This window comes from Ailuropoda melanoleuca, chromosome 4 (assembly GCF_002007445.2).
Source record: "Ailuropoda melanoleuca isolate Jingjing chromosome 4, ASM200744v2, whole genome shotgun sequence".
Lineage (NCBI taxonomy): Eukaryota > Metazoa > Chordata > Mammalia > Carnivora > Ursidae > Ailuropoda > Ailuropoda melanoleuca.
This window is the reverse complement of record NC_048221.1, coordinates 114972581-114990915: the sequence shown is the minus strand read 5'-3', so window position 1 is coordinate 114990915 and position 18335 is coordinate 114972581. Positions and strand designations below refer to the sequence as shown.

The following is an 18335-nucleotide window of genomic DNA, read 5'->3' as shown; positions in this document are numbered from 1 at the left end:
ACAATGAATGATGTTGAGCATCTTTTCATGTGGCTGTTAGCCACCTGTATGTCTTCTTTGGAGAAATGTCTATGGAGACATTTGGACAATGGAGAAAATGTTTTCTACCCATTTTTAAATTTGGATTATTTGTTTTTTGAGTGTTGAGTTGTATCAGTTCTTTATATATTTTGGACACTAACCTTTTATTGGATATGTCATTTGCAAATATCTTCTCCCATTCAGTTGGTTGCCTTTCGTGCATTAGACTTTTAAGGGAATTATTTATTTCTCTGGGAAAGACTGCAACAAACTGAATTACTAGGTCAAAGTCTGTTTCCTGATAGATGCTGACCAACTGATAATACCAACAACAATGTATGAGAGTAAAGTTTAACACATCTCGCCTAGCATTGGGTGTTGTTATTGATTTTTAAACACTCATGGATAGAAAAGAGTGCCTCTCATTGCTTTAATGAATATTTAAGATATTAATATTATTTTGTCATATGTTCACCATTGTCCTATAATAGAACCATCCAAATACTCATTAAGAGAGTAGTTCAATAAGCTATATTTTGATGGCTTAAAAAAAAATTCTTCTTCCTCATTAAAGAAGTACCGTAAAATGGAAAGAAATTCAAATTTTATATAAATGTATAAAGGAAAAACCAACAGATCCATTCCTTTACCCCATCCCACTCCCTAGCGATAAACAATGTGAACAGTTTCCTGAATTCTCTTGCGAGCTTTCCTGTATGCAGAGACAGAAATATAAGCAAAAATGACATCTGCTTTGGTTACATAATTACTAAAAGTGCAGGGACTACAACTATACATTCATGAAAATACATGAAATTAATGAAACCTATCTTTTATTGAACTCTTCCTATATTTTTCTGAATAAGTGTTTTATCAACTCATTTCATTGTCAAACAAAAAAAGACACAAAATAATTATGTACAAACTAATCATATTTAAAACATAAACATGTATACTAACAGAGATCAGAAGAAAACACAGATGCTAGAGGGTTAAATTTAAAGAGCTTGTCGTGAAGGAGGGTAAGACTGAAATGTAAGTTCATACGTTGCTGATTTTACTATTAAGGTGGGCACTCCCTGTAGGCAGTAGGCAAGACATAGGGCTGGAGCTTCCAGACTAGAAATATATTTAGTAATCTTGATTTTCAAACACAGAAACCCATAACATGTCCCAGATCAATTAAAGTAGCTACAAGATGTGTGTGTCTATAGATATATATGTAGATATCTCTGTGTGTGCATACATATATATTCTTTTTATTAATTTGTAAGATCCATAAAATGTCTTTTTAAAATTAAATCCATTACATAAAACAATGCCTGTTATTTTATAAATATTCTTAATATAAATACAAATCCCAATGGCTTCATCTTAACCTACTTTACAAGTATTATATTTATTTAGCTTTAATAAATAAAACTATCATTCTGCTTCCTAAAACTGTAACACATTGGGGCGCCTGGGTGGCACAGCGGTTAAGCATCTGCCTTCGGCTCAGGGCGTGATCCCGGCGTTATGGGATCGAGCCCCACATCAGGCTCCTCCGCTATGAGCCTGCTTCTTCCTCTCCCACTCCCCCTGCTTGTGTTCCCTCTCTCGCTGGCTGTCTCTATCTCTATCGAATAAATAAATAAAACCTTTAAAAAAAAAATAAAACTGTAACACTAACCTAAAAAATTACCAAAAATAAATTACAGAAAAAGAAGAAAAACTAATCCTACTTGTAAATATAGATAGAAGATGATCTCAATAAATACATATTCCATGCTCTCATAAAGGATGTAAATAAGCAATTTAGAGAAGAGGAAACCCAAAAGGCTAACAAGCTTAGAAAGAGATGCTTGATCTCAGTGATAAGCAGAAAAATTCAAGTTAACATAAATAGGAGATATAACTTTACATTTATGAGACTAGCAAGAAGTAGAACTCTAGATGATATGTGATCATGCACTGCCACTGTAAATGTAGACAAGGGCAGTCATTCTCAAAAACAATTAGCAACTTAGCTAAATTAGGTTTATGCATTCCCAACAAACCATTACTATGTTTAAGAAATTCTCAAACAGTTCAAAGTAATGGAGTTAATGTACACAAAATATCACATATGAAACTTTTTAAAAAGAGAAAAAATGACACAACTTGATTTTTGTAAATAAAGAATACAGAGAAATATTTTTCAAAGATAAAGAAAAATGGAAGGAGAAGATGAGAAGAATGGAGATTAAAATAGATAAGCAGATTAAACAAGAGAGGCAATAAACAATTATTGCCAAGGTAAATGCAAGTTCAATAAAAAACCTAACTGTGTGTTTATGTGTGTATATACATAAAATTCTGGAGGGATACACACTAAATTGTTAGTAGAATTTATCTCTAAACAGGTTTGTGAGAAGGACTGGTGAGAGGAAGGGGTACTTTCTATCCTTTATCGTTCTGAATATCTTATGTTTTATATATACACCTATTCTTTTTTTTTTTAGATTTTATGTATTTGAGAGTGCACAAGCAAGGTGGAGGGGCAGAGGAAGAGGGACAAGCAGATTCCCCACTGAGCAAGGAGCCAGATGCAGTACTCAATCTTAGGACCCTGAGAATATGACCTGAGCCTAAGGCAGATGCTTAAACGACAGTCACCCAGGTGCCCCCACCGATTCTTATTTTAAAGATAACATTTCTTCTGACAAAGATTCTCTTCTCAACCAAACTTCAGTCAGGCTCCTCTGAGCCGGCTGTTTGACTAAACCAGATCTTTAGACTTCCATGTCTACCTTCACATTCCCCAATTTTAGCAACAATCTTACTAAGTCAGTTTGGCAAGAATCCCTCACCTTCAGTATCTCATCACCCTCAACATCTGATCAAATTCCTCACCCCTCCAATCCCCTAGGTGACATTTGGTCACCCTGGCCTGCCTTCAGCAAGAATCCTGTCAAGTCAGTTTAGCCAGAATCCCCTTACCCCTGATGGTTCCTCTTCACAATTTATATCCACAGACCCCTCACCCCTTTGGCTATAAATTCCTAATTTTCATTGCTGTATTCAGAATTAAGCCCAGTTCCAAAATAAGGTCTCTTTCCCCCTATTGCAATAGTCCCTGATTAAAATCTGCTTATACTACCTTAACCACTGTCCAACTCTGGTTTTCTTTAACACTGCTAAATGTAAAACTTAGACAGTTTCTAAAAATAAAGTCTAAGTTTAACTCTGAATTATAAATAAGGATTAAAACTCTCTTTTTTGTAGAAAAATTGGTGGTTTCTAGTCAGTGATTCATGCTCTAAATCTCTAATTCATGTTATAGCGAACTTATTGAAGATTTTTTTAAAGATTTTTTTTTTATTTGAAAGAGTGCCCTCGTGTGCGCATTGGCATGCAGGGGGTAGGGGCAGAGGAACAGGGAGAAGCAGACTCCCAGCTGAGCAGGGAGCCTGATGAGGGGCTGGATCCCAGAACTCTGGGATCCGGACCTGAGCCAAAGGTGGACGCTTAACCAACTGCCTAAGCCACCCAGGCGCCCCTACAGAAACATTTTTAAACAATCAATATAGATTCCTTAACTAGGGAAGTCAAGCTTTATTACAAGTTTTTATTAGTAACTACCTGACTTTCAAACATTATCAAACACTCATTTCCTGATATATATATTTACATTTATATAATAAATAAATAAAATTAGGTCAAAGTATCAAAGTAACCATTTTTATTCAAACAAGTAAACAAGAGAACACAAAGTAGGGAAAATACCTGAGATAAATCATTTAAGCTTTGATGTATACTGAATTTTAAAGATCAATAAATTCCTGCTTTCATTTTGCAAAAAAGGCCAGGGGACACAACTTTTCTTGATAACTCAGGACCAGAACTATACACATCAATTACTTAACTGTACAAATATTCAATGTTCTTTGATGTGGTATTTGGGAGATTCCTACTCCTGGTTCTCTCGCTAACCTGTGTGATCTTATTAAAGTTACTTAACTTTTCTGGGCCTCAGTTTCTTCAACTATACAGGGCAAGAGTTTAACATCCTGTGATTATAGAGAACTGAAGATGGTATGTGGAAAACAAAATTGAGTAAGTCCTGATCCCAAGACAATGAGTATTGTTTTTAATTTCTATTTATTTGCATTCTGTTTATTTGCATGGGAGGCTAATGGTACACAGTTGAATTAATATCTGCCAAGGCAGTATTACTTTGGCTAATTTTTAAAAATTTATTATTGAATTCAAGACAATAGCCACCTTCCAAAAGATATCCTCACCCTCCAGAATAATTATCCTTTTCTCTATAATTATCAGTGTTTTTTGGTCAGCAGCAAGACAGGGGTTTTTTCTGTATTATTAGTCAGGGCCTTCTTGCAAATTTGAACTCCATTTTAATATTATCATTATTAACACATAATGTTAACACACTATGATACATGTTAGAATTTTAAAAATAATAATAAGGTACAGAGGAAGTTGCCAAAGTTCCAAGAGGACAGAGACTGTCTATGCTATTGACTGCTATATCCCCAATGCCTAGAACGGTCGCTTGCATATAATAGATGCCTAATAAATATTTGTAAAATTAATTGAACAGATTCATAAAAAGCAAGTAAACAGTAAAAGACAGCACATCCTAAGTGTCAAATGACAAAAGCTAGTACTCAAAAAGTAATAATCAAAACCAAAACCAAAAACTCTTCATGTTGAAAATGGAACTTAAGCTAAATTTGAATAAAGAATATATAAATCTGAAAGAATAATACAAATTATGAGGTGGTGGAAGTATATTTCAGAATGACCAAACTTGATTTTGATTTTAAAAAAAAGTGAACATGGCTTATTTGCAAAGCAAGATTAAATATGTTGGTTCCTAACAGGTAGGAAATACAACAGTCTAAACATGGAAGAGATGTGAAACCTACCACAGGCAAAAAGAAAAAAATATCTTGAACAAATCATTATTCTTAGAAGCTTGAGAGGCAATATTGTGTAGAATATCTTGGCCAAGGGAGAGACCAGAGGTAAAAAATTAAGAAGGCCCCTACTGCAGTCACCCAGATATGAGGTGATGAGGACCTGAACCAAGTTAACCAAGTAATTAAGAATTAAATGATTAAAAATGGATTTAAAATATTAAATCGTTTACAAAACCAGATGCATGGCTGGGAGAGTGAGGACAAGAGAGTGAAACACTGACTCAAAGCTGAATCTAGACTTCTAGAAAGGGTAAACTAGGGGCTGGGTATAGGGAGGAGAGGTAACTTGGTTCAGGAGAAGGATTTCAGAAAGGCTGACTGAGTTTCAAGTTATAGCAGGTTATCCAGGTGACATGAGCAAGAAATCAGACATGCAGAATTGTAACTGTGGAAAAATATCAGCACTACCTAGAAATGTAATTTTGTAAGGCATCTATCTATATGTAAAAAGAAGCAACTAGAATGAGAAGATTCAAATCAAAGAGAAACTTCTGGAAAGAAAAAAAAATCCAATCTGGTGCACAAGTATCTGAACGGTGGACTAGAAGGAGGAATAAGTAACCCAAAAGAGAGAAAGAGCTAAAGAAACTGAGAGGGAAGAAGATGAGACTAGTAGAAAACCAAGAGTACTAAATGTGGTCTGTACAGAGAAATTAACAGTGAAATGAAAGAGAACAAGATAGGATGACAGGGGCGCCTGGGTGGCACAGCGGTTAAGCGTCTGCCTTCGGCTCAGGGCGTGAGACCGGCGTTACGGGATCGAGCCCCACATCAGGCTCCTCTGCTATGAGCCTGCTTCTTCCTCTCCCACTCGCCCTGCTTGTGTTCCCTCTCTCGCTGGCTGTCTCTATCTCTGTTAAAAAAAAAAAAAAAAGATAGGATGACAGTCCGAACGGATAAAAGAGCTGAGAAAGGGGTTCCTTTTGTTGTCACTATTGGTTTGGTTGGTTTTTAAATGGAAAAAACTAAAATAGCATTGCCACAGTGGGTACCACCACAGGCATAATGGACTCAGGTCTATCTAAAATTAAGAATCATAGCTTGGGGCGGCTGGGTGGCTCAGTCGTTAGGCGTCTGCCTTCGGCTCAGGGCATGATCCCAGAGTCCTGGGATTGAGCCCCACGTCAGGCTTCTCCGCTGGGAGCCGGCTCCTTCCTCTCCCACTCCCCCTGCCTGTGTTCCCTCTCTCGCTGGCTCTCTCTCCACCAAATAAATAAATACAATCTTAAAAAAAAAAAAAAAAAAAAAAGAATCATCGCTTGATTATAAGCTCTAAGTGACCTGGAACTGTATCTGCTTGTTCTCCACTGTTAATTCACAATGTATTTTCTATGAGGCTTTGGCAACTTTGGTATTTCCATACGTTAGCCTTTTTGTGCTCACTCTCATTTACTTGGCTAGCTATAAGGAGCTGGGAAACTAAACTTTAATTTTTGACGGAAAGAAGCAGGCTTAGGGATAAAAAAGTCAGAATTTTCATTCTAAATTCTGGAATGGGGGCATTTCTATTTTATTAAAATAACAGTTCAAAAAAGTTTAAAATCACAGTATATTAGTAATGCAACTGTGAACAAAACTGGAAAGGTAGAATACAAAGTAATCTAGAAAACTAGATAGTTTACTTAAAGCCAGATTTACCTTCACAGAAAAAAATATTCAATTCGTTATCTATTTAGAAGGAATAAAGAACATGCATAAAACTTGAAGCCATGGGTTTTAGAAAAGGAAAAAAAAATGTTATCTGACCCTGCTGATTGTAAAGACTTTTCAGGACATGATGCCAAAGACATTTCCTGGCAGTCAGTGTTTAACACACAAAGGGAGAAGAAAACAAACCTACACTCACAACTATCAAAACCCAAGCACCATTTGCTGTGGCTAACATCAAGCTGCAATTATGAAGCCAGTGGCATCCCCAAAATGAGCTCTGTCATAGTGACTTGGCAGGGCCCAGGCAATGCTCTACACAACAGAATACAGATACTACCTGCTCTCAAAGGCTCTTTCCAGCAGAAGTCATAAGGTGGAACTAGCTAGCAGCAAGAGGGACAGATACACTGCTCCCCTACACTCATGAAATTTATGACGAACACTGTAAATATCAAAGACGTCTGAGACACAGGACTTGCCCTTATGGCCAAAATTTAGCTAAGAGACATGATATACATATTCAAATCACATAGTTAATACATATTCAGTAACAATGTAGCCTAATATCTGACTCATTTAAGAACCATTTATTAAGCAGCTACTATCTGCCAGTAACTGCTGGACCTTCGGGGAAATAAAAACGCCCTTAAGTGACTCAGAACCTAGTTATTCTACTGAAACAGAACCTAATGAGTCTACTGAAAGTATAAGACAGGTGGTATAACTAAACACAGAGGCTCTCACCACTAATCCTTTCTTAACCAAACCTCTGGATTAACCAGTATTCTTGAGTCCCTTTGTAAAACACTGCCCACCGCCCAGGGCACATTAAATATTCACAGCTGGAGTATGCTCTTCTTTACAGTCCACTGCAGTTCTCTCAGTTGTATAAACTCATGAAGAGTCAACTTGGTTTCCTCCCAAACCTGTTTATGTCAGTTGCACTGTTGCTTTGATTAGATAATTCAATTAAACATTACATAAACCAATAAAATACAGGTATGGAAAGAAAGACTAAGTCGAATGCTTTGGGAAGACAAGACAACAAAGGAGACCTGCAAAAAATACTGCCATCGAATTAAATGTGGGTGAAACAACTGTAAAAGAATAGGGAAAAGTCAAAAATCCACGATTCTGCACTGTATACTTTATTCAAGGAAAACCAAAACCAGAAATCACAAACAATGCATTATAATTGTAGCTTTTTCAAGAAAGACAACACACAACTCCAATAAGCATTCTTAAAAAAAAAAAAAAGTGAAGGACAGGTGGGCTTGGCCTTACAGTGGCAAATAAGTATGCATTTATGTATTTTTAACTTAAATGACTTCATATCATTTCAACCAGATTAACTGCCCAACCACCGGTCAGGATGGTGTTTGTCTTATATATACAAGCTTTTAGGGGGGCATGAAGCTTCACTATGTCTGGAGGTCAGAGAGGTTTCCCAAAGAAGGTAAACTGAATCTTGGAAGAGGATTAGAAATTCACCAGGCAGACAAGAGAGGGAAAATATCCCAACCCTATACATTGACTCAGAAGCATGAGAGAACAAGAAAAATGTCAAAATAACTCCCGTCCATTTACCATGCCCCAGGCCATCTCTCAAACTTTTCTCATGGCAAATTATTTATCCTCTCTCATCTATGAATTAGGGGATAAGTATTAATACCTACCACAAAGAGTTTTGCAAAGATTAAAATAGATCACACATGTAAAGTGCTCTACACTGTACCCAGCACACGGTAAGAGCTCAACAACAACAACAACAAAACCTATTATTATTTTTGGAGGGTAAAAAAAGGAAAGGAAACAAGATAAAGTACTGGGTTCAAGTACTGGGACCACAGTACCATCTTCCCAACTAACTACTCTTTAGAGTTCAGTAGGTGTACTGACCCAGATTTCTAGGCTCCTCCTTGCTCCCTTTTAGCTTTATATGAATCCACATTCCTTGGGAGCAGGTTTTGGTTGTGCGTATAATTTGGCTCCTTTGCTGACTGCTTAACCTTCTCATTTAGGAAATTAAAAAAAAAAAGAGAGAGAGAGAGAGCAAGTCCCAGACTGGGCTGTAATTTTCCATCAGGTAAAATTGGTATCATCACCCTTGTGGAATCTGACATCTTGTTTATTTCTCCTAACTAGATATACTGGTATTGGATCCAATTTCTGTCCCATGTAAATGAATGCTAATGGAACCTGTGTCTAACACTTCCCCTGGCCCTTTCCTTGGATCTCTATAGTGCAGTTACGCCAAGAACCTATTCGCCACACCCAAAATGCCTATTCCACCCAACCCTGTTCAATATTTCCCAACGCTCCTCTTAATTCCAGGGCTTCTACTCCCTTACTTTTCTCCCAATCTTATCTACAGGGGAAAAAAAAAATCTCATTTTTCCTTGTGCCATACTGCTTCTAGCCAACTCTACAATAAATTTTCCTTCTTAAATATCTTTTCTAATATTCCATCATCTTGCTCAGATAAGGTACTTTTGTAATAAAAGTTAAACAGCATTAAGTCTGCCAAAGAAAGTCATTTTATTTCTTCAAATATCTTAATGCATAACAGCAAATACATGGTTGACATATTACTCTGTTCAAACAGCATATGCAGGTTGAGAATGACCTAATAACCAAAGCACTACACAAAAGGTGATATACGGTCAATAAACACTAACTATATTTTTAAAAACACACACACACACAGAGAACTTAATTAGGCTACCATCAGAACAAGCTGAAAAAGATCCAAACTTCCAGACTTTTTAAAAGAAATAAACATTTTCTATCAGTATTCCCTACACAAAAATAAAATTATTAAAAGAAACTAGAGTGACACAATGTTTAACAATTTTGAGGAACACAAATTGTTCAAGACCTTCCTGAACCCCTTAAAATATAGTCATTTCACTAAGTTGTTCTGCTTGAAAAGTTTGAAATATGTGAGAAAAATTTACATTATGACAACTACTCAAAGCATAATTAATCATCTAAATACTGTAATTCACTTGGCTACTTCAGATCAGAAGCAGCCAAACAGGATGAGGGACCAATAAAAGGAGATGATGTGGTCTGGAGAACAACGCCTGGGCCAGGGTAGTAGGACTCCTGGGTTCTAAACTAAATCATCACCAACTCACAGAGTGATCTAAGACAACTCACTCCATCTCTCTTTCGCCCTCACTGATAAAACAAAGGATGAGACTTCCTGGGTTTTAAGGTCCCTCAGGAGGTAAAATATTCTTAGTCTAACAAAGGGAACAGAAAATTGAGGGTAGAGATGGGGGGAGGGGGCAAGAAAGTGTGTGTGTGTGTCTTTCCTGGTCAGCCCTAGAATTCTGCAAGTGCTAAAATGAAGACTAGACAATACATGCTCTAGGAATTAAGAAAAAGCTCGTGTGTGCGGTTTCTCCCTCCTGTCTGTGTCTGCTCCCCCCACCCCTTTGCTCCCCACTCTGTTTCTTCTTTTCTTCTACCTCCTTCCCCAGCTTCTCTCTTGCCTCAGGTTTCTCTCCTAAACTCCAAAGTTTCCTGTATTCCTATCTCCTGTTCTCAATGCTTACAAGTTATTACCACCTATCACTCCACATCTCTGACCTGCCCCTTACTTCCAATACTGTCAGTTTATCGTCCTTAAACCACTACTAACAGGGCAAAGAGAATCTAAGTAGCCACTATGTGCCAAATGGATCATTTAAACCAGATCTTGGCTTCTAAAATTTAATTTAAATAAATAATACAGTTGAAAGTGTTCTCTCCATAGAAATCTCAAACAGCAAGAGCAAACCATTTATTAGAGACCTGTTATGGGTCACATACTTTGCATACTTAATCTTTTTAAAATTACAACTACTCTTGTTTGGTGGGTATATTAGAATTCACAATTTACAAAGATGAGGGTCAGAAAAATTATATACTAGAAATGATGGAGTTAAGGCCCATACTTTCCATAGCCATATTATGATAGGCAATAGTTTGTTTTGTCAAATGGACCACCAAAGCAAGAAACTCCAAGGATCCCAACGGCAAGTTTATTTCTAATGGCCCAGAATTGAAAACTAGATACCATTAATAACATTCATAAATCAAAAAGTATGGCTGGCATCAAGTAGATAATAAGCTGACAAAGGGAAATCAGTCCAGAGTATTTGGACTTCCAAACACCTTTCAAAGACTGGATTAGTAAAGGGGTTTGTTTGTTTTAAATTCTGCTTAAATTACCAAGATTTTGGAGAAAAGCTGTAGTCTCCTCTCCTACCACTGGAACTCAAAGAGAAGTAGACTTAGATGGTAAATAAACTTTAGGGCTAAATAAGGGCATCTCTTAATAAAGAAGTATTATCAATGATATTTCTCCACAAATAATTACTGGGCCACTCTTATTTATCATTTTTGAAAGTAAGATAGTGTCCTAAATTAACTCTTCTACTGAAAACAGCTAAAAATTCTGGACAAAATACTTTCACACTCATCTAAAAGGCAAAGCTGATAAGAAGTAAGGAATTATTTGGCCAAAATTGAAGTGAATATGAATACCGAGTGAGGTAAGAGAACAAATGCCACTTTTGCCCTTTGGGTACTGGCCAATCAGAACAAATCGGAACCTTAGTTTGGACAGCCTTACAAGACCCAAAGGGCAAAAATCAAAGACCAGGACCATCCAGAGTGAAAAGTCTAACAGGTGATATGCCCACATTTAGCTAAGACCTAAGGGACTTATACCTTCAAGGCAAAGGTGAAGTACACTGGTCCTCAAATGTATTTGCAACCAAAATTTGCATCAGTGGGGTGGTCCAAATTCAAGCAATGAATTTATTTTAAATGGTTCTGGATTGGTAATGCTTCCAAAAACCTACCAGAAGCAAATGAGAAGAACTTCTGAAGAAGATACCTTTATTTGAGACCTCAGTTTAGTCTTAACACTTGTTCAAGACAGTGAGCAGCACACGAAGATAACTATGCATACAAACGGGCCATCATGAACAAGACCCAGCAAAAACAAGAGATCATAGAAAGGTACCTTTAAGACCTCACATACAGGAAGTACAGAGATAACAACTATAAAATAACTATACTTACTAGGTTTAAAGAATAAAAGAGGACTTGGGGTGGCTGGGTGGCTTAGGCAGTTAAGCAACCGGCCTTGGTTTCAGCTCAGGTCATGATCTCAGGGTCCTGAGATCAGCCCCATGTCTGGCTCCATGCTCAGCGCAGAGTCAAGTATACTTGAGATTCTTTCCCTCTCCCCGTCCCTCCGCCCCTCTCCCTGTCCTCCCCCACCCAGCTCACACACACCTCTAAAATAAATAATAAATAAATAAATAAATTCTTAAGAATAAAAGACAACCTGAAACTATCTTCAGGGAACAGGAAACTATTAAGAAAAGATCCAGCATCAGATTCAAAAAGGAACCAAACTGAACTTCAATAATAATCAAAAATTACAAACTCACTGGATGGCTTTAAAACATTAGATCCAATTGAAGAGAAAATTAATGGACTGGAAGATAAATCAGAATAGATAAAGACGGTCTAAAGTACATGTAATCAGAGACACCCCCCCCCCCAAAAAAAAGAGAACAGGATAGAGCAGAAATCTAAAGAGATGACTGAGGATTTTGCAGATTTTTCAAGGAGCCTAACAAAGTCACAAACAAAAAGAAATCTATACCCAATACATCATAATAAAACTACAGAACACCAAAGTCAAGACAAAATATTAAATGTAGCCAATAAAATAAGCTAGAAAACAGGAGGACTGGGTAAAAGCTCCATGTCTGTTGTTTTAAATGAGAAGAAAAATGATAAGCATTAGTGTGACTGATTACCTCAGAAAGTTCTAAGGATCAAGCAAGATAATGTATTCGAAAGGGCTTTAAAAAAAACTTAAAGGTATCTGGCGATTTAAGTGACAGCTTGTATAAAACCTATTTCATTCTTGGGTCATTCAACCTCTCTGTGGGCCTCACTTTACCTGCAAAACAAAGTTGCAGCTGATTTTTTTAAAAGTTCATTCCAGCTCAAAGATTACTCTATCATTATCTCTCTCAGTCAGAGGGAGGTGAATCAAATTATAATATTCTACCGGCTAAAAATAAAATGCTAGCTATCATCAGAAAGAATAATAGAAATTATATCCCGAATTCTATAAAAAGCCATCTATATCTGGAATATTAATACATGTTAAAATCATCAAACTATACATGTAAAATCAGAAGCAAACAACTAAAGTAGTGGTTCTCAATCCTTGCTGCATATAAGGACTACCAGGGAGCTCAAAAAAAATACTAATACCAGGGGCCCTATATCCTATGATTCGCATTTAATTGGTCTGGGGTAGAGTCCAGGAAATTAATATTTTTAAAAGTTCCCCCAGATTATTCTAAGACTGAGCTATAGCCGAGAAATACGAACTAAAGTAACAAACAGGATATGTTTTAAAAGAGTAAGACCTCTACAATCTTTCTAAAATATAATTAAAGATTATAAAATTATCAAGGATATAAATAGAACGAAAAATGATCCTGTTTACAAAATTATACCATACCACAGTGGGGTTCACCTGCTCCAAGTTCAAAGGAAGTGGTTTAAAGAGTCAAATAAAACCAGACTGGTTTTATAGAGTGGTTAGTAAATGTATATGATTTGTTACCCAAGACATCATGCAAGGTTAAGATAAACACACTCAGAAAAATTTACACAAATTCCAAGATAACAGACCATACTGAGTTATAAGGAAAGCCAATACATGTGAAGTACATAATCAGCGTTGTGAGGCTGACACTGAAGGCAACAATTCACTCCCGTGAAATGTCCCTTAGCGCCACCATCAGACCTGGAATATTAGACTGCCTGGTCCAGGCTGACACTTACATGCTGTAGCCTTAGAAGAGTTCACGAGCAAAGATTATGCTTTTCTCTGGAGACAAGGACATAAAAAAGAATGCAAATTTAACATCATGTATTTGCTACCACTTATTCATTCAGTACCTACTTTGTGTTATGTGCCAGCCTCTGAGGTATTTTAAAACATCTCATTTAATCCTCACAAGGTAGTTTATTATCCTCACCTTATACATGTGGAAACTAAGGCTCTCAAAGGTCAGAATTTGTTTGCCATGTTTGCCATAAAGTAAAGCAGCCTTACAGAAAAGATTTAAAGCAGGTCTATGCCATGTTGTCTCTCACCGTAGTTGCAACACAAAATAAACTGTCATTTTAAGTGCTATATCCACCTAAATGCTCAGTAAATTTTAACAGTCCTATGAAGCTCTCAGTCAAAATAATTGAGTCATACATGACTCCCCTTTTCCTCACATTCTATTCTCCAGCACATCTGTCGGTTCCACCTTCAAAAATGTATTCGAATCCATTACACTTTGAATATGTATCAAAATATATATTCACCTATCTCATCGCTACCACCTTAGTTCATCTCCAGCCTGGATTATTAAAACAGCCCCCGAACAAGACTCCCTGATTCTTTTACTCTTGTCTTCCCTCTAAGTATATTCTAAACCCTTGCAAAGGGCTCCTTTTAAAGATGGTGTTGCTCCTTTACCCAAAACATTTCAACAGTTGCTCATCCGGTGGAGGTAAAATCTAAGATCCTTACAATGGGCAAGACCCAGTACCTCTGACATTTCTTCCATTCTTCTCCTCCACTCTAGCCACATGTGCCTCATTATTCCTCAAACATTCCAAGTATGCTCCCCCGCCACCACTGTTCTCTAGGCCTACAACGCTCTTTCCTTACTTTCACCTTCTCAAGTCTTACTCAAATGGCATCTCATCAGTTAAGCCTTTCTTCCCCACTCCACCCTCTCAAGCATTTCATATCCCACTTTCACCATGTTATCGTGGTGCTCGCTACCACCTAACATTTTATGTATATAGCTATTTATTACTGTCTGCCTTCCTCCAGAATTTAAGTTTCATGAAGGAAGGATGTACTTTAATCATTCTTGTTTCTCCAGTGCCTAGAACAGGAGCTGGCATAAAACAGGTGACTGACATTTATTGAATGAAAATATGAATCAATAATGCTAAAATCCAGATTAACAAATACTCCAGTATACAGTCTCTATACCACATGCCCTAAGCTACTCAATCATATGACCTTTTTCACACAATTTTAGCATTTGCAGGCAAACAGCAGAGCCTCTCCTACCACACACAACCCCCAAAATCTAGGGCCAATAAATTTTATTATTTACATGTTTGCTTTCTGTTACGTCAGTAATTTTCAAATAGGTTCTCATTACCTCATAAAGTTCTTTCTTCCTGCTGCTCTCCCCAGTCACTGCTAGCTCTCCTCTTTTACGCTAGTCTAAGAAAATTTAAGCCCCCAACGTGATAAATACTGATTTTTCTGCATCTTGCTTGTACTATCACTCCAACTAGACTGCATGCTCTTTTGACGTCATCTAGTTCAATGTCTCACATATAGAAAATTCTCTCAAATGTTATGATTAGTATTCCAACTCCATTTCCTTTCACAAAGATAAAGCTCAGGAATAATCCTAACCATTCTTTTCCCATGAGTTAACCTATTCTCATCTGAATGGTGGTAATGAGGTGCGAGGGAGATTATCAAAAATAAAGAGAATTCTACATTAACCAAAATGGGCAAGGAGTGGGGGGAAATGACAAGTTTGCGGCACAATGTAGCTGGTTCCTTCCTCCCAAGACCTGAAGAAGGGAGGAAGTGGAAGAGGCAGGCCAGGTAGATGAGAGCTTGGATTGCCTTGCACAACTCTGCCCTGGCAACCTGAAAGAGCAGGACGGACAGGTTCCTGAAGGGACAAATTAGGCTTAATCTTAAAGGTATTTTTGTTGACTTTGGTGTTAATGACTTAAGAAGAGATTCAAAAATCAAAAGGGGGACGCCAGCTAATCCAAATTTCATCATCATTCATTCAACTCTTCCTTCCTATAGTTTTTTCACAAAAATTCCAACGGCAAAAGAAAAATGAAGAGATACATTCAAATTTAATGATGCTGATGAAATGACTTTAAAAACATATTTTAAATTGTGAGATTCCTGCAACTCTCTCCTGCAAAATACAAAACAAAAGCAGAACAAAAATACATAATATTTGTTCTGTTTGGAAAATATGACACATTTTTAATGTTTGACGTTTCTCCACGGATACTTAAAATTAATGTGAGCACAAACCAAAAGATACTGTAAAAATGTAGTGCCATCAATGTGATGAGCACCAATGGGAAACCTACCTGAGCTTTAACATTTGCCATAAATAACCTGGGAAGTAGCATGCGTGCGTGAGTGCAAAACTGAAGAGTGACTACAATTAATTACAGGTAAACTGAAAAGTTGAAACTGAGGAGTGGAGGGGGAGCACTGGGAGATCAGACAAGGGGTGAGATGAGCTGGAAGTTCCCAAACCTCCACATCTAAGAAGGGAAGAATTATTATCTTGTTTGTTTTTAACCAAATTAGTGTGACTCACCTTCCCTTAACTAGAAATTAAAATTTAAGCAGTCACATACAAAAATCATTCTCCACACCTGAACAATGTTAAAGTTAAAGCCTGCCTTTCACACCTCCTTGAAGCCTGAAATCCACAAACTCATTTACAGAATGCAGTGCTAATAAAGTGCTTTACTAATAAATCTGAATGAAACATTTAAGTCTGCTTGTTATTTATACAGACATGGTCAGATTTATTTTGAGAAAAATTAAAAATATCCATAGACTAGATACTGAAGTACATAAAAGGAATCAAAAGAAGTTGCCGAAGAATATAAACATACAACTGTAGAAATAAAGAATGAGAAAAAATTTTAATAACTATGGGTCATGCCCTGTTTTCATTCAGCTCCTCCCAGAGGCCCTCCTCAAACACCAGATCTAAAATAAAATAGCTGCCCCTATCACACTCTATTCCTGTACCTGATTTCTTTTTCTTTTTTTTAAAGATTTTATTTATTTATTCGACAGAGATAGAGACAGCCAGCGAGAGAGGGAACACAAGCAGGGCGAGTGGGAGAGGAAGAAGCAGGCTCATAGCGGAGGAGCCTGATGTGGGGCTCGATCCCACAACGCTGGGATCACGCCCTGAGCCAAAGGCAGACGTTTAACCGTTGTGCCACCCAGGCGCCCCTGATTTATTTTTCTCATCCAAGTTGCCACTATGGTCCAATGTATTATATACTTGCATTTGCTGACTGCTGACTAAAATGTAAGCTCTATGAGGGCAGAGTTACTGTCGGTTTTGTTAATCTCAAAGCCTAGAGGCACACAACTGGCACTCAATAAATGTACTGAATAAATAAAAGATGAAACTGAAGTTCAGAGAGGCGAAAGGATTTCCTCAAGGTCAGAGCTAGAAGCAAGCACAGCCGGTACTATAACGCTGTCTACTCCCTCTTTCCACAGCCACTTCCACCACGCCAAAGCACCCTGTTCCAGCACATGATTCTATTTAACAGATTTCTCCTTTTTTTAAGTGCCAAAGAAAATACATGTTACCAAAAAAAGGGACACACTGGGTAGCATTTTAACTTCAAGTGTTTCACCAACCAAAACTATACTCGGATTTCATGAGCATACAGGATTAGCCAGTAAAACAGAAAGGCACAGCTACTCAGTTCTTTAAGCTCCTTGTGAAATTGGTGTATGCCTTGGAAGTTTTAAGAACAGCCACTGAAACCTACTTAGCAATTCAGAATGGCCAGTAAAGAAAGGATCAGCCTCACTTTCTTCTAAGAGCCCACAACAGCTCCTTCCTGGATATACTTTATCTTTCAAATTATGCAAGGAAATGTAACCAACTTTAAAGTCCCTTTTAGTTCCTTTCAAAGTACAAGTCAACCTCACAAAACCCTGGACATAAAATTAACCCTTGGGAAGTTTCAGATTCTGAGAACAGGAAACCATCTCTGAACCATCACCTGAGATCATCTAGGTTCTTCATTCAAAATCCATGAATCTGAAATACCTAAAAGAAACGCGGGAGGGGTAAGGAAGAGGAAAGAGAAAAAACATTTACATATATCAAAAAGGGGTTGATATTCCTAATAATACTTTCTCCCAACATCAGCTTCTCGCTTAAAGTCAAGGCCCCACGTACATTAACTTCTGCTGTCTTTAATCACCCTCCTTTCAGAGAGAGGAGCCAACTACCAACACCTTTCGCAGGGAACATCTCTAGACCTAGGATGGAACTCACTAGGGCAGAGAATGATTTGCTCGACATCTCTCAAAACTACTGTCAACCCAATTAGTAAACTGAAAGGGACGACCTAAAATGTGGGACGGGAAAAGAGTTGAAAAGAGACTGAGTTAAGAGTGGGAAGCAGCAGACGAAAAGGAGCGGGGAGGGTAAACAACGCATCAAGGGCGGGAGTGGGAACCCCGGTCAAGGAAGCGGGGTCAGCGAAAGGCAAAGGTGAAGCGGGTAAAGAGACGCGGTTCTGGGTGGGATGCGCGGGAGCAAAGGGGGAGGGGACGAGCGGAGGCTGAAGGGGGGGAGGGGGAAGGGTCCTGGGCGGGGCGGAAGGGAGCGAAGAGGCGGGATGAAGAGGGCCAGGCCGGGAGGGTCTTTACCTGCAGCTCCGCCCGCTCCACCTCCCACTGGGCTCTCTCAACCTCGAAGCGGGCCCACTCATGCTGCAGGAAGTGCAGGATCCCAGGGAGGCTGTATTGGGCTCGCGCCGCCCCCGCCGCAGCCG

The 18335-nt window shown here is 38.0% G+C and overlaps 1 protein-coding gene across 1 annotated transcript in view; it reads right to left on the bottom strand.

Moving 5' to 3' along the window:
• The window catches only part of STRN (striatin), a gene marked incomplete at its 5' end in the record, with an annotated part of 109963 nt that extends 91630 nt beyond the window's left edge, over positions 1–18333 (bottom strand). Inside the window, one exon of the mRNA XM_011219234.2 lies at positions 18211–18333. Coding sequence (XP_011217536.2) covers positions 18211–18333 — 123 coding nt within the window. The remainder of the gene's footprint in view (positions 1–18210) is intronic.
• Between the last annotated feature and the right edge of the window lie 2 nt (positions 18334–18335).